This window comes from Bombina bombina, chromosome 6 (genome assembly GCF_027579735.1).
Source record: "Bombina bombina isolate aBomBom1 chromosome 6, aBomBom1.pri, whole genome shotgun sequence".
Lineage (NCBI taxonomy): Eukaryota > Metazoa > Chordata > Amphibia > Anura > Bombinatoridae > Bombina > Bombina bombina.
Genome location: NC_069504.1, coordinates 1,056,052,415 through 1,056,079,804, shown reverse-complemented (window position 1 = coordinate 1,056,079,804; position 27,390 = coordinate 1,056,052,415). Strand labels below are relative to the sequence as shown.

General features: G+C 37.8%; 1 protein-coding gene across 1 annotated transcript in view; it reads right to left on the bottom strand.

Moving 5' to 3' along the window:
• CACNA1C (calcium voltage-gated channel subunit alpha1 C) overlaps nucleotides 1–27,390 on the bottom strand; it is a 1,426,303-nt gene that overhangs the window by 534,725 nt on the left and 864,188 nt on the right. The window contains 3 exon segments of the mRNA XM_053719677.1: nucleotides 9,285–9,372; nucleotides 10,595–10,701; nucleotides 25,859–25,918. Coding sequence (XP_053575652.1) covers nucleotides 9,285–9,372; nucleotides 10,595–10,701; nucleotides 25,859–25,918 — 255 coding nt within the window.

Sequence of the window (27,390 nt, the reverse complement as noted above, 5' to 3'; positions counted from 1 at the left end):
CTAAAAAAGCTATAACTAAAAACAAACTAAAAACTACTTCCAAAACTATTCAGCTTTGATATTAATGAGTTTTTTGGGTTCATTGAGAACATGGTTGTTGTTCAATAATAAAATTAATCCTCAAAAATACAACTTGCCTAATAATTCTGCACTCCCTGTATATATATATATATATATATATATATATATATATATACAGTGAGGCAAAAAAGTATTTAGTCAGCCACCAACTGTGCAAGTTCTCCCACTTTAAGAAGATGAGAGAGACCTGTAATTATCATCATAGGTATATCTCAACTATGAGAGACAAAATGTGAAAACAAATCCAGACAATCACATAGTCTAATTTGGAAAGAATTTATTTGCAAATTATGGTGGAAAATAAGTATTTGGTCAATATCAAAAGTTCATCTCAATATTTTGTTATATATCCTTTGTTGGCAATGACAGAGGTCAAACGTTTTCTGTAAGTCTTCACAAGGTTGTCATATACTGTTGCTGGTATGTTGGCCCATTCCTGCATGCAGATCTCCTCTAGAGCAGTGATGTTTTGGGACTGTCGCTAGGCAACACAGACTTTCAACTCCTTCCAAAGGTTTTCTATGGGGTTGAGATTTGGAGACTGGCTAGGCCACTCCAGGACCTTGAAATGCTTCTTACAAAGCCACTCCTTTGTTGCCCGGGCGGTGTGTTTGGGATCATTGTCATGCTGAAAGAGCCAGCCACGTTTCATCTTCATTGCACTTGCTGATGGAAGGAGGTTTGCACTCAAAATCTCACGATTCATGGCCCCATTCATTCTTTCATGTACACGGATCAGTCGTCCTGTTCCCTTTGCAGAGAAACAGCCCCAAAGCATGATGTTGCCAACCCCATGCTTCACAGTAGGTATGGTGTTCTTTGGTTGCAACTCTCCTCCAAACACGAGTTGTGTTTCTACCAAACAGTTCTACTTTGGTTTAATCTTACCATATAACATTCTCCCAATCCACTTCTGGATCATCCAAATGCTCTCTAGCATACTTCAGACGGGCCCGGACATGTACTGGCTTAAGCAGGGGGACACGCCTGGCACTGCAGGATCTGAGTCCCTGGCAGCGTAGTGTGTTACTGATGGTAGCCTTTGTTACATTGGTCCCAGCTCTCTGCAGGTCATTCACTAGGTCCCCCCGTGTGGTTCTAGGATGTTTGCTCACCGTTCTTGTGATCATTTTGACCCCACGGGGTGAGATCTTGCGTAGAGCCCCAGATCGAGGGAGATTATCAGTGGTCTTGTATGTCTTCCATTTTCTAATTATTGTTACCACAGTTGATTTCTTCATACCAAGCTGCTTGCCTATTGCAGATTCAGTCTTCCCAGCCTGGTGCAGGTCTACAATTTTGTTTCTGGTGTCCTTCGACAGCTCTTTGAGTCTGACTGTTTGAGGTTGTGGACAGGTGTCTTTTATACTGATAACAAGTTCAAACAGGTGCCATTAATGCAGGTAATGAGTGGAGGACAGAGGAGCCTCTTAAAGAAGAAGATACAGGTCTTTGAGAGCCAGAAATCTTGCTTGTTTGTAGGTGACCAAATACTTATTTTCCGCCATAATATGCAAATAAATTATTTCCAAATCAGACAATATGATTGTCTGGATTTGTTTCCACATTTTGTCTCTCATAGTTGAGGTATACCTATGATGAAAATTACAGGTCTCTCTCATCTTCTTAAGTGGAAGAACTTGCACAATTGGTGGCTGACTATATACTTTTTTGCCCCACTGTATATATATATATATATATATATATATATATATATATACAATCGTATGCAAAAGTTTAGGCACCCCTGACAATTTCCATGATTTTCATTTATAAATTATTGGGTGTTTGGATCAGCAATTTCATTTTGATCTATCAAATAACTGAAGGACACAATAATATTTCAGTAGTGAAATGAGGTTTATTGGATTAACAGAAAATGTGCAATATGCATCCAAACAAAATTAGACAGGTGCATAAATTTGGGCACCCTTGTCATTTTGTTGATTTGAATACCTGTAACTAACTAGCACTGATTAATTGGAACACACAATTGGTTTGGTGAGCCCATTAAAGGGACATGAAACCCAAAATCTTTCTTTCTTGATTCAGATAGAGAATACAATTTCAAACAACTTTCCAATTTACTTCTATTATTTAATGTGCTTCTTTCTCTTGTTATTCTTTGCTGAAATGTTTATCTAGGCAAGTTCATGTGCAGCAGAGAACCTAGGGTCTAGCTGTTGATTGGTGCATATCTAAATTGATTGTCATTGGCTCACCCATGTGTTCAGTTAGAAACCAGTAGTGCATTGCTGCTCATTCAACAAAGCATACCAAGAGAATAAAACAGATTTGATAATAGAAGTAAATTAGAAAGTCGTTTAAAATTGTATTCTCTATCTGAATCATGAAAGAAAATGGTGCATCCAATCAATTTTTGCACTGCAGATCTCACAGTTTTTCTCTCCAGTTAGAAGGTGGCAAGCTTTTCTCAAAACACTCAAAATACTCAATAACCTAATAGAAAAACACATGCATACAAAATAGAAGTGATTGCAAGATGTTATATGCAGAAAGCAGCGTAATGTGATTTATATTGGCTCCAGGGTTTAATTTTTAAAGTGCCGCCCCTGATCCCTGCTAACTTCGCTCAATGGAGTGAAGTGTTTCTTTCTAACAAACTCCATTACTTTATATAGGAGCCATCTCGCCACTCACAGGGACTAATCCTTTTTTACAATAATTCCAATTCTTTACCCCGTGAAGGTGAACAGCTGAAATCAGAAATTGATGGCATTATCTCCATCACGAGGGAACTCCATGTTCCCCCTTGATGATTAATGTATGCCACTGTGTGATATGTCCAAATGAAATCGGTTGAATGATTTCTGTCTGAGGATGGCCCAGCTCTGGAGAGCCCTGAATATTGCTTGGAGTTCTAGGATGTTGACTGATAACCATGCATCCTGAACAGACCAAACTATCTGTGCTCTGAGACACTTAGACTGCTCTCCAACCCAGTATCTTCTTGGCAGGGGCGCGGAAGCGGATCAAATCAGCCAATAGAATGTAAGCAGCTCTCATCCTATTGGCTGATTTGAATTTTTCAGCCCATAGGAATGCAAGGGTACCACAATATAAAAGGGATACCTTGCATTCAATCTTCAGTGTGCGGCAAATGACTGCATGAAGAGGACCTCCGTGTCCCCGATGAATGCCGCCGCCGACCGCTCCGCATCCGCCGACCGCCCCACCTCTGCCAAGCAGATAGAAGATGGAACCGCGATGGATGAAGACGAATCCTTCTGGATGAAGACTTTTCGCCGCTGGGAAGAAGATGGATCGTCGGACTTCAGCAATGGTGAGTACTGATTTTTGGTTTAATTAGTGTTAGGTTCTTTTGGGGTGTTTTCTTTTTAGATTAGGGCTGTAAAATAGCTTAATGCCTTTTTAAGTGCAATGACCATACAAATGCCCTTTTTGGGGCAATGGGTAGATTAGGTATTTTTTTAGTTTTGGAAGGGTGGGAGGTTGTAATGTTAGGGGGTACTTAGTTTATTTTTTTTGCAAAAGAGCTGGTTACTTTAGGGCAATGCCCTACAAAAGGCCCATTTAAGGGCTATTGGTAGTTTATTTATAGATTATGGGGGGGTTTTATTTTGGGGGGGTTTTTTGTTTAACGGGGGCATTAGAATAGGAATAACTTTTGTATTTTAGATAATTTACGGCTAGATTACCAGTTTTGCAGTATGGGTGAAAAAGCAGCGTTAAGGCTCATAACACTGCTTTTTCACTACCGCTGGTATTACGAGTCTTGCAGGTTTAGCTGCGCCGCACACATTTGTGGCCGTAACGCAACTTAATTACCGCAGCTTTCAAAAAGTCCTTTTTCAATGGGACTTCCAAAGCGCCAGTATTACAAGTCTGCCTGGGAGGCCAAAAAGTGAGCGGTACAGTCAATACCGTCAAGATCCATAACGTAAACTGAAAGTCAGTAGTTATGAGTTTTGCGCTACAAAGCTGTAGCATAAAACTCATAACTAAAGTGCTACAAAGTACACTAACACCCATAAACTACCTATTAACCCCTAAACCGAGGCCCTCCCGCATCGCAAACACTAAAATTAAATTATTAACCCCTAATCTGCTTCTCCGGACATCGCCACCACTAGAATAAACAAATTAACCCCTAAACCGCCGCACTCCTGCATCACAAACACTAGTTAAATATTATTAACCCCTAATCTGCAGCCCCTAACATCGCCACCACCAACCTACATTTATTAACCCCTAATCTGCCACCCCCAACGTCGCTGCCACTATACTAAATTTATTAACCCCTAAACTTAAGTCTAACCCTAACACCCCCTAACTTAAATATAATTAAAATAAATCTAAATAAAACCTACTATCATTACCTAAATTATTCCTATTTAAAACTAAATACTTACCTATAAAATAAACCCTAAGCTTACTACAATATAACTAATAGTTACATTGTAGCTAGTTTAGGGTTTATTTTTATTTTACAGTCAAGTTTGTATTTATTTTAACTAGGTAAAATAGTTACTAAATAGTTATTAACTATTTACTAACTACCTAGCTAAAATACAAATTTACCTGTAAAATAAAACCTAACCTGTCTTACACTAACACCTAACCTTACACTACAATTAAATCAATTACCTAAATTAAATACAATTACCTAAATTACAAAAAAAACCACACTAAATTACACAAAATAAAAAAAGAAATGATCAGATATTTAAACTAATTACACCTAATCTCATAGCCCTATCAAAATAAAAAAGCCCCCCCAAAATAAAAAAACCCTAGCCTAAACTAAACTATCAATAGCCCTTAAAAGGGCCTTTTGCAGGGCATTGCCCCAAAGAAATCAGCTCTTTTACCTGTAAAAAAAATAATACAAACAACCCCCCAACAGTAAAAGACACCACCCACACAACCCCCCAAATAAAATCCTAACTAAAAAAACTTAAGCTCCCCATTGCCCTGAAAAGGGCATTTGGATGGGCCTTGCACTTAAAAGGGCATTTAGCTCTTTTTCAAGTGCCCAAACCCCTAATCTAAAAATAAAACCCACCCAATAAACCCTTAAAAAAGCCTAACACTAACCCCCGAAGATCCACTTTCAGTTTATGAAGACCTGACATCCATCCTCAACGAAGGGGCAGAAGTCCTCATTGAAGCCGGCAGAAGTCTTCATCCAAGTCCGCAGAAGTTTTCATCCAGACGGCATCTTCTATCTTCATCCATCCGGTGCGGAGCGGCTCCATCTTCAAGACATCTGGCGCAGAGCATCCTCTTCAATCGAAGTCTACTTGCAAAATGAAGGTTCCTTTAAATGACGTCATCCAAGATGGCGTCCCTTGAATTCTGATTGGCTGATAGAATTCTATCAGCCAATCGGAATTAAAGGTGAAAAAATACTATTGGCTGATGCAATCAGCCAATAGGATTGAGCTTCAATCCTATTGGATGATCCAATCAGCCAATAGGATTGAGCATGCATTCTATTGGCTGATTGGAACAGCCAATAGGATTGAAGCTCAATCCTATCCGCTGATTGCATCAGACAATAGGATTTTTTCCCCTTTAATTCCGATTGGCTGGTAGAATTCTATTAGCCAATTGGAATTCAAGGGACGCCATCTTGGATGACGTCATTTAAAGGAACCTTCATTCTGCAAGAAGACTTCGATTGAAGAGGATGCTCCGCGCCGGATGTCTTGAAGATGGAGCCACTCTGCGCTGGATGGATGAAGATAGAAGATGCCGTCTGGATGAAGACTTTTGCGGGTTTGGATGAAGACTACGGCGGCTTGGATGAAGACTTCTGCCGGCTTCGCTGAGGACTTCTGCCGCTTCGTTAAGGATGGATGTCAGGTCTTCAAAAACTGTAAGTGGATCTTCGGGGGTTAGTGTTAGGCTTTTTTAAGGGTTTATTGGGGGGGGTTTATTTTTAGATTAGGGGTTGGGCACTTGAAAAAGAGCTAAACGCCCTTTTAAGGGCAATGCTCGTCCAGATGCCCTTTTCAGGGCAATGGGGAGCTTAGTTTTTTTTTAGTTAGGATTTTATTTGGGGGATTGGTTGTGTGGGTGGTGGGTTTTACTGTTGGGGGGTTGTTTGTATTTCTTTGGGGCAATGCCCCGCAAAAGGTCCTTTTAAGGGCTATTGGTAGTTTAGTTTAGGCTAGGGTTTTTTTTTGGGTTTTTTTGATAGGGCTATTAGATTAGGTGTAATTCGTTTAAATATCTGATAATTTCTTTTTTTTATTTTGTGTCATTTAGTGGGGGGGTTTTGTTGTTGTAATTTAGGTAATTGTATTTAATTTAGGTAATTGATTTAATTGTAGTATAAGGTTAGGTGTTAGTGTAAGACAGGTTAGGTTTTATTTTACAGATAAATTTGTATTTTAGCTAGGTAGTTAGTAAATAGTTAATAACTATTTAGTAACTATTCTACCTAGTTAAAATAAATACAAACTTGACTGTAAAATAAAAATAAACCCTAAGCTAGCTACAATGTAACTATTAGTTATATTGTAGCAAACTTAGGGTTTATTTTATAGGTAAGTATTGAGTTTTAAATAGGAATAATTTAGGTAATGATAGTAGGTTTTATATAGATTTATTTTAAATATATTTAAGTTAGGGGGTGTTAGGGTTAGGGTTAGACTTAGGTTTAGGGGTTAATAAATTTAGTATAGTGGCGGCGACGTCGGTCTCCTGTTTCCTGGGTCTCAGTGCTGGATACTACTGTTGTTTGCATGGGCGACGTTGGGGGCGGCAGATTAGGGGTTAATAAATGTAGGTAGGTGGCGGCGATGTTAGGGGCAGCAGATTAGGGGTTAATAATATTTAACTAGTGTTTGTGATGCGGGAGTGCGGCGGTTTAGGTGTTAATATGTTTATTATAGTGGTGGCGATGTCCGGAGTGGCAGATTAGGGGTTAATAAGTATAATGTAGGTGTCGGCGATGTTGGGAGCGGCAGATTAGGGGTTAATAAGTGTAAGATTAGGGGTGTTTAGACTTGGGGTTCATGTTAGGGTGTTAGGTGTAAACATAAATTTTATTTCTCCATAGGAATCAATGGGGCTGCGTTACGGAGCTTTACGCTGCTTTTTTGCAGGTGTTAGACTTTTTTTCAGCCAGCTCTCCCCATTGATGTCTATGGGGAAATCGTGCACGACCACGTAAAACCAGCTCAACGCGGCTTTCAGTAGCGCTGGTATTGGAGTGCAGTATGGAACTCAATTTTGCTCTACGCTCACTTTTTGCCTGATAACGCTGGGTTTTTGTAAACCTGTAATACCAGCACTGTAGGGAAGTGAGCGGTGACAATAACGTGCAAGTTAGCACCGCACCACTCATAACACAAAACTCGTAATCTAGCCGTTTGTTATTTTCTGTAATGTTAGGTTTTTTTATTTTTTATTATTTTAGTTTTTTTTTATTTTGAGTAAGGGTATTTTTCTTATTTTGAGTAACGTTAGTTTTTTTTTTATTGTTTATTATTTTTAATGTAGTTAGTATTGTTTTTATTTTATGTAAGTGTATTTTAATTGTGGTTAAGTTAGAGGGTGTTAGGTTAGGGGACTTCGTTTTTAGTTAAATACTTTGTGTTATGGGGGTTGGCGGGTTTAGGGGTTAATAGGTTAATTAGATCATTTGCGTTCTTGGGGGTTGGCAGGCTAGGTTTTAATAGGTTTATATAGTAGTTTGCAATGTGGGGGGATGGCGGTTTAGGGGTTAATAAATTTTAATAGACATTGCATTGTTGGGTATGGCGGTTTAGGGGTTAATAAGTTTATAAGACATTGCGATGTGGGGGGATGGGGGCTTAGGGTTTTGAATGGCTTTTTGACGTGTCGGTTTAATATATATTTTTGCGGCTAAGATTTTTACGTGCGATTTCAACTTTTTTTTAATTTTTACTTACGTGCCACAATATGATATACTTGCGTAAGTCACTGACGATGCCAGAGATGTGTATTTGCGCACATTTCTGAACCTTGCCAGTTTGTTCAACTTACGGCAGTATATCATCTGGCAGCTCGGTTTATGTGATTCACCCGATGTGCGAGGTGAATTTATGGGTGAAGTGGGTTTCAGCAGTTGAGCTCAAACTTATGCCACATATGTAATCTCGCCCATGGTGTCTTGTGGACTCTCACAATCTTATGAAAGAAAAATTTAAAACTAAAAAAGCTGTGGAAACAGGCAAGAAAAGGTGAATTTGTGCTTTCAAGGTGTTGAATATGAAAATTGTAATTTGTATTTGCCGGAAAGTTTTTTTCTCCATGCAGGGTATAGGGGGAGTTTTAGTGGTACAAATGCATTTGAAAAAGTGTAAAATAAATGTGTTATTTGTAGGATTCTTAAACTAATAATAAATGTTAATAAATGTTTCAAAAATATAGTAAATTAATTAAAAACTGTAAGTACGTTAAAGCGTTGTTGTGTGTTAACCATTAATGGTATCACTTAATTAACTTACTTCTAAATTTAATTCCTGTAGATTTTAACTGGGTCTTTTTAACACAGTATTTTACCATACTTAAAAAAAATTTAGTACGTTTTTCACAAGTCCCAATCATTTTAGGCTCAGAAATTTAGGGTTGTTAAAAGTCTTTTGATACAGAGGAATGTAAATGGTTTCCTTATGACATACTGGGTATATGGTAAATACTAATATCTCTAGTAAAATTATTAAAGGGACACTGAACCCAATTTTTTTCTTTCGTGATTCAGATAGAGCATGCAAACTTAAGCAACTTTCTAATTTACTTCTATTATCAATTTTTCTTTATTCTCTTGCTATCTTTAATTGAAAAAGAAGACATCTAAGCTTTTTTGGGGTTCAGAACTCTGGAAAGTACTTTTTTATTGGTGGATGAATTTATCCACCAATCACCAAGAACAACCCAGGTTGTTCACCAAAAATGGGCCGGCATCTAAACTTACATTCTTGCATTTCAAATAAAGATACCAAGAGAATGTAAAAAAATTGATAATAAGAGTATTATTTATATAGAAAACTCATTCTTTATACTAGGTATTAGTTCATCTTTTTGTGAACCTTTCACTGGCCAATATAGCTAAAAAGTTGTTTACTTTTTAAATGCACTTTAAGTAAAGACGTGTAGAAAAGAGAAGTTTAAAAAGCATTTATGTTATCTCTGAAAAGATGGACAATCCAATGGGATTGCCATGACAGTAACTCCTGGCAACTCACCTTTAGTCCTTTGGCTCTATTTATTGCCCTGAGAGGTCTCAGTACACGAAGGACTCGCAAAATCTTTACCACATTGATGGCACTGGATCTGCAAAAAAGATTTGTTTTCAAGACCTTAGTTTCTATTGAATCATAGCTATTAATAGTTATATATATGTTTCCAGTTATTCTACATTAGCAATATTTAAAAGATTATTAACAAAACATCATAGCCAATTCCTTACTTCCCCTTGTAATGGTTCATTTGATCTTGTTGGTCTACATTCTTTATATTATATTATCTTGTACATGCTCACATGGGGCTAGATTACAAGTGGAAATAGCGAGCATATTATGAGTTGAAAGTAAACAAGTTCGCTTAAGCGCAATTGAATTGAACACGTATCGGGTTAGTGCGACACGAGACAAAAAAGTTGAACAAAACACATAAAAAAATTATTTTATAGTGCAGTTACACTCATAATAATACTGTCTGATAAATATGATTAAAAAAATGTATTAAGCTGTTAGGGAAGAAAAAGGGCTTCAAAGGGCTTTAACACAGAGATGTCTAAATAAATATATATATATATATATCAAGTAGCTAAAAACATGAACAATCATATTTATACAATATTCATATTTAAGAAAGTCCAACTTTTTTTTGCGAGTCGGGTTTTTGAATGCGCTCTAACTTTTTACTTTCAACTTATAATACGAACACACCCAACGCACACAAAAAGCCTCCGTCTAGTGTAGTTTACGCTCAAGCGTAATAGTACGCCACACGCAATCTAGCCCACTATCAGTTGACAGCATGGTATCTTATTACAATTTTACCATAAACATTATAACCTTAAAATTTGGTCAAGTAAATTATTGCTATTTTACATGTCAAAGGGTGTATCAACACTCATAAATGCATTTATCCAGAGTAAGATTTGGGGAGCAATGTGGCATCCTGGTGTAGTCTGCTAAGTCTTCTGTGTTCCTACATGTTGACATTTTAAGTCAATCTGGCAACAACAGGTAAGTGAGAGTCCCTTGTTGTATATGATATTATTTGAGGAAGCATTTTTTTACAGAATGGGTGGTGGATTCAAGGAATAAACTTCCATTTGAGGTGGTAAACACAAAGACTGTAAAGGAATTTAAAAATGCCTGGGACATGCATAAGGCTATCCTAAAGAAAAATTAACATGTAATATGGGTAGACTTGATGGGCCTTTTTGGTTCTTATCTACCGTCAAATTCTATGTTTCTATATGAGTCATTTGTCCCTACATTAACAACTTAGTTAGCTTTTCCATCATTGTTGTAATATTACTCACTGGATTCCAAATGAGATGAGGGAGACACTGACAACCAAAAGGTCAAGGATGTTGAAGTAATTTCTGCAGAAGGAACCCCTATGTAAAAAAGCTCCATAGGCTGTCATCTGCAAAAGACAGGCCCAAGAAAGACAAGTAGTCACCATGGACACTCTGGTGTCTAACAATGTTATTTATGGTCATGCATAAAGAGACAACACAACCGCTATACACAGACTGTAGAACTACACACTGCTGACAGCTAATAAGCAGACAAATCCACCTATACTACTTCATCCTTCTAAGTAGTGTAGGAATTAACCTAGTGACATGTAAGAATCTATCATTTTCAAATAATTTTCTTTTGTTTAGTACAACCTACACGTCACATCACATTCTATTGGACAACATAAAGAGCAAGTCTAATACTACATATTACTGAGTAACAGCAAAACTAGCAATGACACCTAAAGAGGACACTACTATGCCTAAAAAAGGACACATTACCTTAATAATACATCCAATAAATCTACTGCCAATCATATCATTAATTATATCACTCAATGAAAAGAGACAATACTACTACACAACAAAGCAAAGACATTTTCATTCACATTATTAGATAGCATTACTTAATTCTACTGCAAATAAAAAGACTGCACCTTACTATATGCTAGAGAAATGGGGTACACTCACATGTTATAAAGCAGCAAATCCTAGTAAAAAGAGGTTTCTCCCCTTGAACATCACGATTAATTAGGGCTGTGTAACAAACTATACCATCCTAATGCACCAAGATACTGTACTACACCCATCGCTACATACTAAATGGAGAGACACTATATACTATATTACTGTAATACAAACTAATGAGCAATGAGATTTGGAGCATTTATGCTGTACATCTATATTTATATCTATACATTATATAACCTTATTGTGCTCCAATCAACCATGTTATATAACCATAGTGCCTTTATATATTTTTTGTTGTTGTTGTTGATTTGAATTACTAAATGGATTTACCAACATTTGCATATAAAACTTGCAGCTATTTTAGCACAATTCCCAACAAAAAAACTTAATATATATATTTTTTACTGAAATAAAAATCATTATTACAATATATAAAATGTTTTAAAACCTGTCTATACAGGCTTGGACCTCTGAAAAAAAGATTACATAGAAGCATAATTATGTTTTTAACATATAACTTGCTGGAAAAAAAAAAAAAACATGATTTATTTTTACCTGATAAATTAATTTCTTTCATGGTGGTGAGAGTCCATAATCCATTACTCCTGGGAATTACCCTTCCTTACCATTAGGCGGACACAAAGATTCCCAAACCCCAGGAACTCTATTAAACCTTCACCTCACTGGCAGTTCAGTCTGATTTATGGCCAAGGAGGCAGGAAAAGAATAAGAGTAAACAAATAGAAGCAGAGAAAAAATATGTGTGTAAGAAAAAAAACAACACCAGAAAAAACAGGGTGGGGTCTCGTGGACTTTCACCCCCATGAAATAAATTTATCAAGTAAACATAAATTATGTTTTCTTTTATACAGATGGTGAGAGTCCATGATTCATTACTTATTGGAACTAATGCCCAAGTAGTGGAGTCCATGGGATTTATGAAACATATTTTTTTCACTGAAAAACTAAATCCACACGAAGTGACTCTGAGCGGTCACATTTTTCTAGTGCTCCTGGGAGAAGAGCTAATAATATGCCAGTTATTGCTTGATTTACACAGCATCAAGAGCCTACACGACTGGATTCGTGAATATTACTGAACATTAATCAAAACTATACTTGTTTGCTGTATTAATGACCCCGGGGTCGGAAAAGGACACCTGAGGCCTGTGGTCGTGGCAAACTTGCAGGCAGCGCCTTCCCCCCAGCTTCGCTGGGGTGTTTGACCAGAACTGCTCTCACAACTATATATTACTGACACACGAGAGTGCTCGTAACTTTTTACAACATTACTGTTGACAGTGGACAACTGCGCAAATTATCAGAAATTAGAAAGGCTGCTGAACATCATAACTACCATGAGAGGTAATACCCTTCCAGACAAATGGGACGTTTTTCTCATAAGGCTAGAGAGCCTCTTTCAACCTCTCATTGAGAAAGCGCTATCGGAGAGTGATCTGCAGCTACTTATGGATAGATTTCCACAGGCTACATCAACGATGAAAACTACAATGAAAACTACGCAGCAAATTTTTACTCACAGACCTGAATCTTACACAAGGCCCATGAAGATTGAATCCCTTAGCACTCAGATAAAGAGGGAGCCTTTTCAACGAACTGATACTCTACTTTATCTATCTATACCAACAGAGCAGCAAGACTGGGAAGACAAAGCTTACCGGGGCTCTCCTGGTGCGGAGCGGCTTTTCCCGGCGCGGAGAGAAGGGCTACATCGGCATGGTCTTCAAGTTAAGATGGCGCCTGATAAATTAGAAGCATCGAGTAGCGGTGTTGGAGGCCGCAAAGAAGGCGCGAAGGAGCCGCCTTGTTTTCACAAGAAGACAGCTCAGCTATTACATCTGGGCGGGCACTTGTCGAGACCGCGGGAGTTGCTTCTGGGCCCGGAGGGAGACTCCGGAGGGTCTGAGATCCTAAATCCCTCATTATACGGTGATTCTCCAGAAATCACCAAGATTTATACCCTGCAAAATGGAGCGCCGCACAGTGATCTAAGAACCAGCTACCGATCAGGCCCACTAGGTAAGCACTTCAGCATTGCTCTGGCCGCGCCGGGATCAAGACCAAAAGCAGGACATTTAATAAGGGGTCTAGCTGTTACTTAACAACTCTTACAAGAGTCAAGCAGGGATAAGACCCCTAGGACTATAACTAAATATTGCGATCCTGCTATACCTTAAGTTAAAGAAAGTTTTGTTCTCTTTGTAGATATTTTGTTTAGGAATGTTATTCACTATGTGCATAGGGCTCAAATTTGTTTATGTAACATTGCATGATATAACCAGCACACTTCAACTCTTATGTATATTGACTCTCTATAGCTTCATATGCACGATAATTAGTTCAAGGAAAGCAGAATCACCAGTGGGATGTCTGTATCATATAGTTTTATTTTAATGTGAGTTTTTAAACAGTATGTCGCTGGGTGAAGTGTTATAATCCTTCCTCAAACAAAGCAAATAGATGTGTTTCGCGGGGGTTAAGGGGGGGCCCCTAAGAAGACACTGCTCAAGTTATATAGAAGGAGGGACACTGGATCTTATGAAAAGCTGTATCACCAAGTAGTGTAGACTCACATGAACTGTCAGGTCGGGCGGTCCGCGGCCGGGACCGCGAGACAGACACAAGGCACATGGCATTTGGCATCCATGACCACACTACTAACTTTAGGCATATATGTAAATTGTAATAGGATAGCATACCACCTATAGTTAATCACCTTTCTCTCTTTCCCTTAATGTTCATTCTCTTCAGATACGGTATCCCAATATGTACCTCCAGACTGACCCCACAGATATACTTGCATAAATGGGAAGTTTGGTTTTGTACAACTTTCTTAGGATAACTACAGTAGGCGTAGATCCTAATTCTTACACTATCAGGTCACAATGGTTTATTGTATTAAATTTATATTGAAGCTGTTCAATGGTTAATAAAATGTGTCAAGACGTTATGTCCATACATTATGTACAGCTCTGGTTTAAGTATCTGGAATACAACTTGTTTATATCATACTTGTAATGATTTTGTCATAGTTAGATACTTTTTGTTCATTGCGTAATAATATCCCCTGGACTCTTGCTATATCACCTGAAAGGTCCAAGAGTGACCTAATATATTACAGCTGGGGAAGAAAAATGAGGACTTTAAGGCAAAATATTCACTATTACTATAAAATGTAGATATTATATTGCATTCTGTTTATAAATATTGTATGTTTTATTTTTTCCTCAATAAAAAAATTTAAAAAAAAAAAAATTTAAAAAAAAAAAAAAAAAAACTAAATCCACGACCTCAATAAAACACCAAAAAATAGGCAAAAACCATGCAATAAAAAAAATAATAACCAAAAGGCAAATAATCATCCTGAGACAACTACCTAAAGGAGTTCCCTACCAATTGCCAACTCAGAAGAGACAAAAAAAAAAGAAACAAAAAAAATTGTTGAATTTAAGAACAAATAGCTGCCTAGTAAAGTAGGACAACTGAAGCCTCACTCCAAAAAATGCCAGAAATGGTAATCGATCTAACAGAATGAGCAGCAATTTGTTAAGGCAGAAGCTAAACTGCCTCTAAAAAAAGCCTTATGGAACAGAAATCTCAACCAAGTTGGCAAAGAAATGTCAGAAGCTTACTGCCCTTTCCTTTAACCATATAGAACACAAACCAGAAGTTTGTCTTAAAACTATAATAGTGTCAATATAATACTTTGACGCCTTAACAACAAATTCCTGTCTGATACAGACAGAAGATACTATACAAGGAAAGAAAACAAATCTAGTCCTAAGAAACTACCTTATCATAAAAAATAAGATATGGAAGATCACAAGAAAGAGCAAATAATCCAGCTCTTCTAGCAGAAACTTTCCAAGAAAGAACCTCAATATCCACTAAATGCATAGGCTCAAATGAAAGAGCCTGCAAAACCTTTAACACCAAGCTAAGATTTCAGGGAGGAGAAATTGGCTTGATCACAGGCTTAATTCCTGCCAAAGCCCGAACAAAACCATGAATGTCAGAAAGATTAGCTATCTTCCTATGAAACAAAACTGAAAGAGCATAAATCTGCCCTTTCAAAGAGCTAAAAGAACACCAGGAAAAACCTTGAACCATACACCAAGAAATACCTTTCGATAAAACTTCCTAATAAATGGGTTACAAGCCTAGATCAAAGTATAAATCATAGAATCATAAAAAATCTTTATGGTTAAGAACTATAAAGTTGTTCACACCAGGAAAATGAACTGCAAAAAACAAACAGGATTTGGCTTCTGCCCATGAGAGAATTTGAGACACTTCCCTCATGGCTAGGGAACTGTGGGTTACCCCCTGAAGATTGATATAGGCCACTGCTGTGACATTGTTTAAAAATAGAATATTATTGGCAACCTCGCCTCACGAGGAACCCAAACTCCTTGTGCTCTAAGAGACCCCAAACAGCTCCCCAATGTGAAAAACTTGCATCGTTAGTGATCACAGTCCTGGTAGGACAAGCAAAAGAAGCCCTGAATAATGAACTAATGTTTCAGCCACCAAGACAGGGAATAACTTGCTCTGTGATCCTGAAAAATCTTTTGAGACCGCTGAGTATGATCCTGCACCACTGACAAAGCATACAAAGCTGAAGAGGTCTTATGTGAAATTAAGCAAATGAAATTGCATCTAAAGTTGCAATCATAAGACCAATATTTTCATACAAAGAGCCACAGAAGGAAAAGAGAGAGCATGAAGGTTCAGGCAAGCTGATACCAATTTTAGCCTTCTCTAATCTGTTGGAGAAAGACTCATGGAGACTGAATCTATTTGAAACCGAAGAAGTGTAACCTTGCCTGAAGCACCAACAAATTCTTTGGAAAACTGATCTTCCAAACATACTGTTGAAGAAACCACAATAAACTGTTGATGTGAGATTCTGCTAAATGAAAGGATGGAACTTGAACCAAAATATTGTCCAGGTAAGGATACACTGCAATTCCCTGATCACAGACAGTAAGGCACCCAGAACTTTGAGAAAAATCTAGGAGCAGTAGCCAGACCAAATGGTAGGGCAACAAATTGAAAATGATTGTCTAAAAAAGCAAACCTCAGAAATGGAAATGTTTCTTGTGAATTGGAACAAAGTATCCTTTAAATCTATTGTGGATATAAAATTACCCTCCTGAACGAAAGGCAGAATAGTCAGAATAGCTTCCATTTGAAAGAAGGAATACTGACAAACTTCTTCAGAGCTTTTATATCCAGAATCCAATGAAAAGATTTGAATAAAATCCAATACCCTGTTCCTGGAACTGGAGCAATCACTCCCATAGTTTCTAGATCTGACACTGACTGAAAAAAGGCTTTTAGCCTTTAAGGGATTCCTTGGAACATTGGACAGAAAAAAACTCTCTCTGGGAGGCCTTGTTCTGAAACCTATCCGATAACCCTGAGAAACTATATTTAGAACCCAGGGATCTGGAACAGACTGAAACCAAGCCTCCTGTAAAAGGCATAACCTGCCCTCTACCAGGGCCTCTGGATCGTGGGCCACACCTTCAAGTAGACTTAGGAGTAGGGGTGGATATTTTGGCTTGTTTAGGTCTGTAAATACAAAAATGCAGGCACGGACGCAAAAAAGGATAATGCAATTTATTCAAAAGCAGAAGCAATCCATAAAACAGGGAGTGAAAGAACTAGGTCTTACGTGTTTCGGCTATGCCTTACTCATAAACCCTAGTCTTCCACTTACACATTAACATATTTATAGTCTATTCAATTATACCCACCTCCCCACAAAGTGAAAAACCTCCCCCATCTTAAAGGGACATAACAATTGCTTACTAAATCGCTGATGAGACTCAATATCAATCTATAGAATAGTATAGCAACATACTAGTACAAAGTTGGTATAAATATATTGGAAACATCACAAATCATTATTGTTCAGGGTATATGAGTATAATATTATAATATAAGCATAAATATTCTTGTACAATCTATAGCAGACATGTATATCCCTATGTTGAATTATATACTACTAAATGGTTAGCTGTCTAGATATTATCTAAACAGAACTTACATATTTTAATATAAAAACAAAAACTAACTAGATATCACCTTTCACCAGAAGTTAATAATGTCTCCATCTATATTAAAACCTTGAGGTACCATCTCTAAAATTTACAAAATTTTAAGCAGTCCTGACGCATTGAACCTCCCCTCCTACACGTACTCATGGAAGAAAGAATTAAATTGTAACTTAGAGGAGGAGTCCTGGCACCACGCTTTCCGACTGACCAAAAAATCATCTGTCTCGGCAGTGATACAAGAAATCCACATAAAACTCCTGTGTAGATGGTATCTAACCCCGTCCCGTCTACACAAGATATACCCCTCACTTAATAACACCTGCTGGAGGGGATGTGGAGAGGAAGGTACGCTCCTCCGTATCTGGTGGGCTTGCCCCAGGCTTGGGGAATTCTGGCGAGTGATCATGTCTGAAATGTCGGAGATATTGGGAACACAGGTTCCTCATGCCCCTACCACATTACTGTTCCTCTCTCTTCCAAAGTTGTCTGGCGAGGGTAAACACCCTCTCCTACTACTTATGCTCACTGCAGCTAAGAAGCTAATACCAAAGCTATGGAAGACCTAGATTATCCCTACATTAGAGGACTGGAGAGCGGCCGTTGCGGACCTCCTTTCCTTGGAGAGATATCACTATTTAAAAACACACCACCTAGAGGTCCACGAAATGATGATGGCCTTATGGAGTAGACAGATATGATCTGGATTCTGAGATGTTGTGCTTTCCACAAGGAACTGCCATTATGTTCCCTCTACCCCCCCAACCTCCCTTCCCCCCTTCCCCCTCCCCCCCCTTTTTTTTTTTTTTTTTTTCCTTCTTCTCTTCTTCCTCTTGCTCTTTACCCTTTTCCCCACTTTCTTCCTCTAGCTGAGAGATGTTTCCCTCAGTCTTAACTGTTGTATTAATGGTTGGTTTATAAGTATGTTTAAACTTTATTGAAAAATTTGTGCAATACGAGAGAGACTGGCATAACTCGTTATTCCATCTTTGGATTATACTCTTTTCTCTTGTCATTTAGATCTCATACAGCAAAGACAACTGTGAATGTATATGTAAACACAGGGTAATTTTATGACCAATGGGCTTGTATAATTCTCACTTTGTTTCAGTCCCTGTACTCTAAAACTTGACCTGTATATTCTTTGTTGTCTCTTTTGAATATCTCAATAAAAATTTTAATTAAGAAAAAACAAAAAAAACAAAACCTTGAGGTACCCGTGTACATAAGATAAAGATCCAAAAAGCTTCTAGCTTTTTTAGTAATGCTTTCATATTACCACCTCTAGATGGACGTTTTATCTGTTCTAGAATACACCATTTAAAGTTATATGTGTCTCCAAAATGATGTAAGATGAAGTGTGTGGCTAATGCAGAACAGTGATCTGATCTGTCTATATCATTCAGATGTTCTCTTATTCTTTCTTGTGCCTGACGAGTAGAGCACCCTACATATTGGAGATTACATTGTTGACACCATGCTAAATAAATAATAAATATGGACCTACAGTTAGTACATGAATACATACTGTATACCTTTTGTGTAGTGGTAGACTGAAACGTATTACTCAACACAGTATGTTCACAGGCCTTACATGTAGAGCCCCCACACCTTACATTGGATCCAACTAGAGAAAGTGGATTGGTCTGGTTTCTGATTTTTGACCATGCTTGGAGCCAGAATATTTTCCCCAGGGAATTATTCTTCCTAGTTACTAATTTGCAACCACCTTTAGAAACATCATGCAGTACTTTATCTCCCAACAAAATTGAAAAAATATTTTTTTACAATGTTATAAATTTGTTGGTATTGTGATGAGTATGTGGTAACAAAGATCGGTTTTGTAATCTGCTCCTTTTGTTTAGTGCCTTCCTCAAGCAAGTTCAACCTATTCACCTCCTTGACCTGACTAAAGGCCTTTTCAATTATATAATTTGGATAGCTACATTGTGCCAGTCGGGATTTTAAATCTTCACTTTCTTGTTGAAACATTGAATCTTCTGTAGAATTTATTCTAATACGCATAAATTGGCCTTTAGCTACACCAACCCTGCAGTGCTTAGGGTGTGAACTATTAGCATGCAGGAGTGTATTTTCTGCAATTGGCTTTAAATTTAGTGTAGTCACAACTTTATGACTCTCCTCATCACTACAAAGCACTAGATCCAGATAAGGCATATTCTTCTTATGAAAAGAAAAGGTAAAGTTCAAACCAAAATCATTATTATTCAAATAGTCAACAAAAGAATTGCATTGTTGCTCTGAACCAGTCCAAATAAAAATCAAATCATCAATATAACGTTTGTACATTGCAATGTACTGTTTAAAAGGATTTTCCTCTGCAAAGATGTGGGACAGCTCCCACCACCCCATAAAGTGGTTGGCATAGGAGGGGCGAATCTTTTGCTCCAAAAGGGTGAGCAAAACATGAGTCACATAAGTAAGTTGAAGGAGATATCTCAGCCTTTTAACAATAAACACACTTAACATTGGTAGGAAAGTGTTCAGAGGAGGTTGATTTAAGGTAGATTTAGGGACAGAATCTGAAGGTTCTATTATAGCACTGAAACACAATAGCATAAACAATTATATCCCCAAAAAAGGCTCTTGAGGAATAGAAACAACATACCCCCTCCTAAAGAAGCTTAATAAAACTACTAGTTGATGGTGCGGTAACATGACATAAAAATAAAGCAGGAGAAAAGTAGACTCCACACCCAAAGCCTAGTTAGCGCTCAGCTGAGAAAGAGGGTGCACGCAAAACTACACTGTTAAAAAGGAGATTAGCGCACTAAAACCCAATGTGCTCATACTAAAGGGCATACAAGCGCTAACCCGACACACACAGACCCAAAAACCGAAGCACAGGGAAAAAAAATGCCCTTCAGCATGCGAAAACCCTGTGCGCAATCGCAATGTTTCTTACCAACAAGGAATAAGACAAAAAAGGCGTCAAGCCGTAAAAGTACAATCCTTTATTGGTATATGTTAAAGCAACAACAGGGCGTCAGGGTCATGCTCGACAGTGTAGGTTTGTCCTACGCTTTTCCTGCCTGGAGGCACTTCGTAAGGGACACAGTGGCAAACATTCAGCTTTTCAACACTTGCAAATTAACATAATAGTATTAATCTGTGTTGATTTCTTAAAGTAATGATACCTTTCTTAAAAATGTCAGCGATATTTTCTCTGTGTCAACTGACTGACTAACTAACTAACTAACTAACTAACGGCTAGATTACGAGTTTTGCGTTATGAGGGGTGCAGTGCTAACTTGCACGTTATTGTCACCGCTCACTTACCTACAGCGCTGGTATTACAGGTTTACAAAAACCCGGCGTTAGCAGGTAAGAAGTGATTGTAGAGCAAAATTGAGCTCCATACCGCACTCCAATAGCAGCGCTGCGATGAGTGGCGGTAAGATGGTTTTACGTGCTTGTGCACGATTTCCCCATAGACATCAATGGGGAGAGACAGCTGAAAAAAAGTCTAACACCTGCAAAAAAGCAGCGTAAAGCTCCGTAACGCAGCCCCATTGATTCCTATGGAGAAACTAAATTTATGTTTACACCTAACACCCTAACATGAACCCAGAGTCTAAACACCCCTAATCTTACACTTATTAACCCCTTATCTGCTACCCCCGACATCGCCGACAGCTAAATTATACTTATTAACCCCTAATTTCCCGCCCCCAATGTTGCCGCAACCTACCTACACTTATTAACCCCTAATCTGCTGCCCCCAACGTTGCCGCCACTATAATAAACATATTAACCCCTTAACCGCCGTACTGCCGCATCGCAAACACTAGTTAAATATTATTAACCTCTTATCTGCCGCCCCTAACATCGCCGCCACCTACCTACATTTATTAACCCCTAATCTGCCGTCCCCAACATCGCCACCACTATACTAAATTTATTAAACCCTAAACCTAAGTCTAACCCTAACACCCCTAACTTAAATATAATTAAAATAAATCTAAATAAAACCTATTATTATTACCTAAATAATTCCTATTTAAAACTAAATACTTACCTGTAAAATAAACCCTAAGCTAGCTACAATATAACTTATAGTTACATTGTATCTATCTTATGTTTTATTTTTATTTTACAGGCAAGTTTGTATTTATTTTAACTAGGTAGAATAGTTAGTAAATAGTTATTAACTATTTACTAACTACCTAGCTAAAATAAATATAAATTTACCTGTAAAATAAAACCTAACCTGTCTTACACTAACACCTAACCTTACACTACAATTAAATCAATTACCTAAATTAAATATAATTACCTAAATTACAAAAAAATAAAAACACTAAATTACACAAAATAAAAAAAGAAATTATCAGATATTTAAACTAATTACACCTAATAGCCCTAACACCTAATAGCCCTATCAAAATAAAAAAAGCCCCCCCAAAATAAAAAAAACCCTAGCCTAAACTAAAGGTGAAAAAATCCTTTTGGCTGATGCAATCAGCCAATAAGATTGAGCTTCAATCCTATTGGCGGATCCAATCAGCCAATAGGATTGAGCTCGCATTCTATTGGCTGTTCCAATTAGCCAATAGAATGCAAGCTCAATCCTATTGGCTGATTGGATCAGCCAATAGGATTTTTTCACCTTTAATTCCGATTGGCTGATAGAATTCTATCAGCCAATCGGAATTCAAGGGAAGCCATCTTGGATGACGTCACTTAAAGGAACCTTCATTCTGCAAGAAGACTTCAATTGAAGAGGATGCTCCACGCTGGATGTCTTGAAGATAGAGCCGCTCCGCGCCGGATGGATGAAGATAGAAGATGCCGTCTGGATGAAGACTTCTGCAGGCTTGGGTGAAAATTTCGGCCACTTGGATGAAGACTTCTGCCGCTTCTTGAGGATGGATGTCGGGTCTTCAAAAACTGTAAGTGGATCTTCGGGGGTTAGTGTTAGGCTTTTTTAAGGGTTTATTGGGTGGGTTTTATTTTTAGATTAGGGGTTTGGGCACTTGAAAAAGAGCTAAATGCCATTTTAAGGGCAATGCCCATCCAAATGCCCTTTTCAGGGCAATGGGGAGCTTAGGTTTTCTTAGTTAAGATTTTATTTGGGGGGTTGGTTGTGTGGGTGGTGAGTTTTACTGTTGGGGGGTGTTTGTATTTTTTTTTACAGGTAAAAGAGTTGATTTCTTTGGGGCAATGCCCCGCAAAAAGGCCCTTTTAAGGGCTATTGGTAGTTTAGTTTAGGCTAGGGTTTTTTTTTATTTTGGGTGGCATTTTTTATTTTGATAGGGCTATTAGATTAGGTGTAATTAGTTTAAATATCTGATAATTTCTTTTTTTATTTTGTGTAATTTAGTGTGTTTTTTTTATTTAGGTAATTGTATTTAATTTAGGTAATTGATTTAATTGTAGTGTAAGGTAAGGTGTTAGTGTAAGACAGGGTAGGTTTTATTTTACAGGTAAGTGTGTATTTATTTTAGCTAGGTAGTTAGTAAATAGTTAATAACTATTTAGTAACTATTCTACCTAGTTAAAATAAATACAAACTTGCCTGTAAAATAAAAATAAAACCTAAGCTAGCTACAATGTAACTATTAGTTATATTGTAGCTAGCTTAGGGTTTATTTTACAGGTAAGTATTTCGTTTTAAATAGGAATTATTTAGGTAATGATAGTAGGTTTTATTTAGATTTATTTTAATTATATTTAAGTTAGGGGGTGTTAGGGTTAGACTTAGGTTTAGGGGTTAATAAATTTAGAACATTGGCAGCGACGTTGGGGGCGGAAGATTAGGGGTTAATAATATTTAACTAGTGTTTGCGATGTGGGAGTGCGGCGGTTTAGGGGTTAATATGTTTATTATAGTGGCGGCGATGTCCGGAGCGGCAGATTCGGGGTTAATAATATTTAACTAGTGTTTGCAATGTGGGAGTACGGCGGTTTAGGGGTTAATATGTTTATTATAGTGGTGGCGATGTCCGGAGCGGCAGATTAGGTGTTAATAATATTTAACTAGTGTTTGCCATGTGGGAGTGCGGCGGTTTATGGGTTAATATGTTTATTATAGTGGCAGCGATGTCCGGAGCGGCAGATTAGGGGTTAATAATTTTATTTTAGTGTTTGCGATGCGGGAGGGCCTCGGTTTAGGGGTTAATAGGTAGCTTATGTGTGTTAGTACACTTTTTTGCACTTTAGTTATGAGTTTTATGCTACAGCCTTGCAGCGTAAAACCCATAACTACTGACTTTCAGTTTACGTTATGGATCTTGATGGTATAGGCTGTACCGCTCACTTTTTGGCCTCCCAGGCAGACTCGTAATACCGGCGCTATGGAAGTCCCATTGAAAAATGACTTTTTGAAAGCTGCGGTATTTACGTTGCTTTACGGCCAAAAAAGTGTGCGGTGCCCCTAAACCTGCAAGACTCGTAATACCAGCGGTAGGGAAAAAGAGCCTTAACGCTGCTTTTTCACTCATAACGCAAAACTCGTAATCTAGTCGTTAAACTTAGTTTATATTTCATGTATCATGTGATAAAAAGTCCAACCTTATGTACTTTTGATTCAATAATATTGGTGACCGAATCTCAATATATTACAACTTTATTCCATTTATTTAGTAACTGCTATTTAAATACAGAATAAAATTTAACAAATTTGAACTGGGGGTTAACTGATAGATCCTGAGTTAAAATAACATATGTACCAACAACAACAACAAAAGTAAAAGGGGAAGAGGGGTTATGTAATAGAAAGAAGCAATGCATGTGTGATGTGGATGTGAATGGGTCAGGAGAAAATATGTATGAGAGATATGTAATGATGGTGAGAAATGTGATCTTAATACATTGTATAACTCATTCTGCCGCTTTGTGCTACAGGACCCACCATTGTAACATGCTAAAAGAAATAAACTGGCTGTCACTGGAATCCAGGCGCTCCCTCCATCTTTCCTGCCTTGTGTTTAAGAGCCTTTCTATGAATCTCCCACCCTACCTGAGCAGAATGCTCTCCCCGGCAATTCCCACCTCCTATAACCTCCAATCAAAAACCAGCACATTATTTATCTTGCCTCAATACAAAAAGAAAGCAGCTCGATCCTCATTTTCCTACAGAGCACCACAATTATGGAATGACCTCCTGCACATTTTCAAAACTTCCCCAAGCCTAATATCCTTTAAGAGATCCCTCTCTACATATCTCAAAACAGAATGTGCCTGTCATGGTTGATAAAATATTTCCTACCTGTTCTATGTTATATTTTTTCATATATTGTGTATTATTATTGTTTTTGTATTTTATTGTACACTATTGTATCAATGCAATGTTTTGTGGTCCCAGGACATACTTGAAAACGAGAGAAATCTCAATGTATCCTTCCTGGTAAAATATTTTATAAATAAATAAATAAAAATAAATCTTGGTGAAAGCCTTGTCTGTGTGCGTATGATGGGTGTTCATGTAGGTGTGAGGTATAAGGGGCCTATTTATCAAAGGCCTTGCGGACCTGATCCGACAGTGCGGATCAGGTCCGCAAGACCTCGCTGAATGCGAAGAGCAATACGCTCTCCGTATTCAGCATTGCACCAGCAGCTCACAAGAGCTGCTGGTGCAATGCCGCCCCCTGCAGACTCACGGCCAATGGGCCACCAGCAGGGAGGTGTCAATCAACCTAATCGTACTCGATCGGGTTGATTTCCGGCGATTCCTGTCCGCCTGCTCTGAGCAGGCGGACAGGGTTATGGAGCAGCGGTCTTTAGACCGCTGCTTCATAACTGCGGTTTCTGGTGAGTCTCCGTTCGGAGCTTGATAAATGGGCCCCATGGTGTGAACTAAAGTTGAATAATTCTGGTGGGAAACAGGAGCATGTGAGGAGAGATGTGAAGGGATGTGCTAGATAAATCACTAAACATGGAAGAAATATGCAAGGGACAAAATAAGGGTTCCTAGGGGACCAGAAAAAGGAGACATCATTGTGTATAAAACTAGGTATAAATCTCTGTGTGAGAAAAAAAAATGTATTGGAATACAATTATTATGAATAGCTGCAAATACATTAATTTGTTTCATCAATTGAGTTGCCAGTGAGGTGGGAGGGGATTTATAGAGTTCCTGGGGTTTGGGAATCTTTGCCTCCTCCTAGTGTTAAGGAAGGGTAAATCCCAGGAGTAATGGATAGTGGACTCTCTCCTCCTGTTGAAAGAAATATTTTTTAAAGAAAAATGCTATTCTAGTCCAATGAATAAAATACAAAAAGATAAACCACAGACTGACAAATATTTTTGAACACTGAGCATGCTGACAGTTAGAGCTGAGAAATATTAGAGGTTTTACCTTAAGGATAATTTCTAATGTAAAGATACTAGTGAAAACATAATCAGCATTTCCTAGGATCTGAAAGACAAGCAAAGTGTTGTTAGTAACAGGTGTGTGAGCAGCAGGACAGGGTGTGTATTAGCGCTTGATGCAAGTTACAGAAAGGTACGCTGGGAGAAGGCAAAGCACAATCCGACAAGTTACCTTCAGGACTATCTCTATGGTGAAAATGGCGGTGAAAACTATATCGAAATAAAACAGAACCTGCAAAACATAAAAAGGGGTCGAAGGAGCCCTATAAATGAGCTATGGAGAGTTATATCCCTTTTAACACTGACGTTTGAAGGGATCGTTATAGTTCACACACTCATTCTGACTTCCAAATGTGGCAAAAAGACTCCCCCCCCCCCCCCCAAACCTGTTTCTTGAACCATTAAACTATATTTTTAACCACATTAGAACTGGTGATTTCCCTCCACAACTCCATGGTACCCTGAGGCTGAATAACAAAAAAATATGTTGTGTGCTGTCAGAAATAAAATAACATTTGATGACTGCAAATATAAAGTTTGAGCTGGTAATCTGATGCATGCCACCTTATTTGTGGGCACAAAACCCTTATCTTTTGCCAGTGGTACTTAACTAATTTTGTAGGTAAGTACATTAGGTATATTCCTAATGAGCACAGGCTCGGTAATGACACCTGCGCTTGGGTAGAGACCGCCAGAAATCTTGCTTTGTTAGGGATCTCTGATAACTGAAGCTAACCACTGTTCAGGATATGATGTCAAATATCTATCAATCTATCTATTAATCTTATCTATTAAGATAAACTTAAATGGACATGAAAGACAACATTTTTATTTTTCTATTTTTCATGAGTCAAATAGAACGTGATTTTAAACAACTTTCCAATTTACTTCTTTTATCCAATTTGCTTCATTCTCTTAGTATCCTTTTTTAAAGGAGTAGCTATGTAATACTGGGAGCTATCTGAAGACATCTGGTGAACCAATGAAAAGAGGCATTTAATGCATCAGCAGCAAGCTCCCAGTAATGCATTGCTGCTCCTGCGCATACCTAGATATGCTTTTAAACTAAGGATACCAAGAGAATGAAGCACTTTAGATAATAGTAGCAAATTGGAAAGTTGTTTAAAATTAGTGGTAAATGTGTGTGTTCAGAGCGCCTCAATTAGGGTCAGGTGCCTGGGAACTCCAATATTGTGGAGTGGACTGAATGTATAGTGGTAGTGATAGTCGTAAATAATGGTTAAACAGTTTAATTATAACACATTATATCCTAATGATACAATCATAAAATAGGAAAGAAAATAAACGTAATAAATGTATACAGTCATAAAAATCATAAAAGATTGTGGATCCACAAAATACAATTGGTAAAATAAAAAAGCATAAAAGCAAATGTGGGTAAGTAGGAGTAAGAGTGTTTTTGGCCTGGTATTGATGATACCCAATTAATGATAAGTATATCCAATAATGGTGATATCCAATAAATTATATGTATATTCGATAGTGACTGAGACCCTGAGTTAGAGGGATCAGGGCTGAGTGGAGTGGTGTGAAGGTGATGCAATGTAGATAGCACTGTTTCCTAATGGTTAGATGGATGCACAAGTGATTTCTGAGGAAAACAGCTTAGACAAGCCTTAACCTGGTGAAAGGTGAGTTAGTACAAAAAATAAAAAAGTCTAGAAATTAGAAAATTGATAAAAA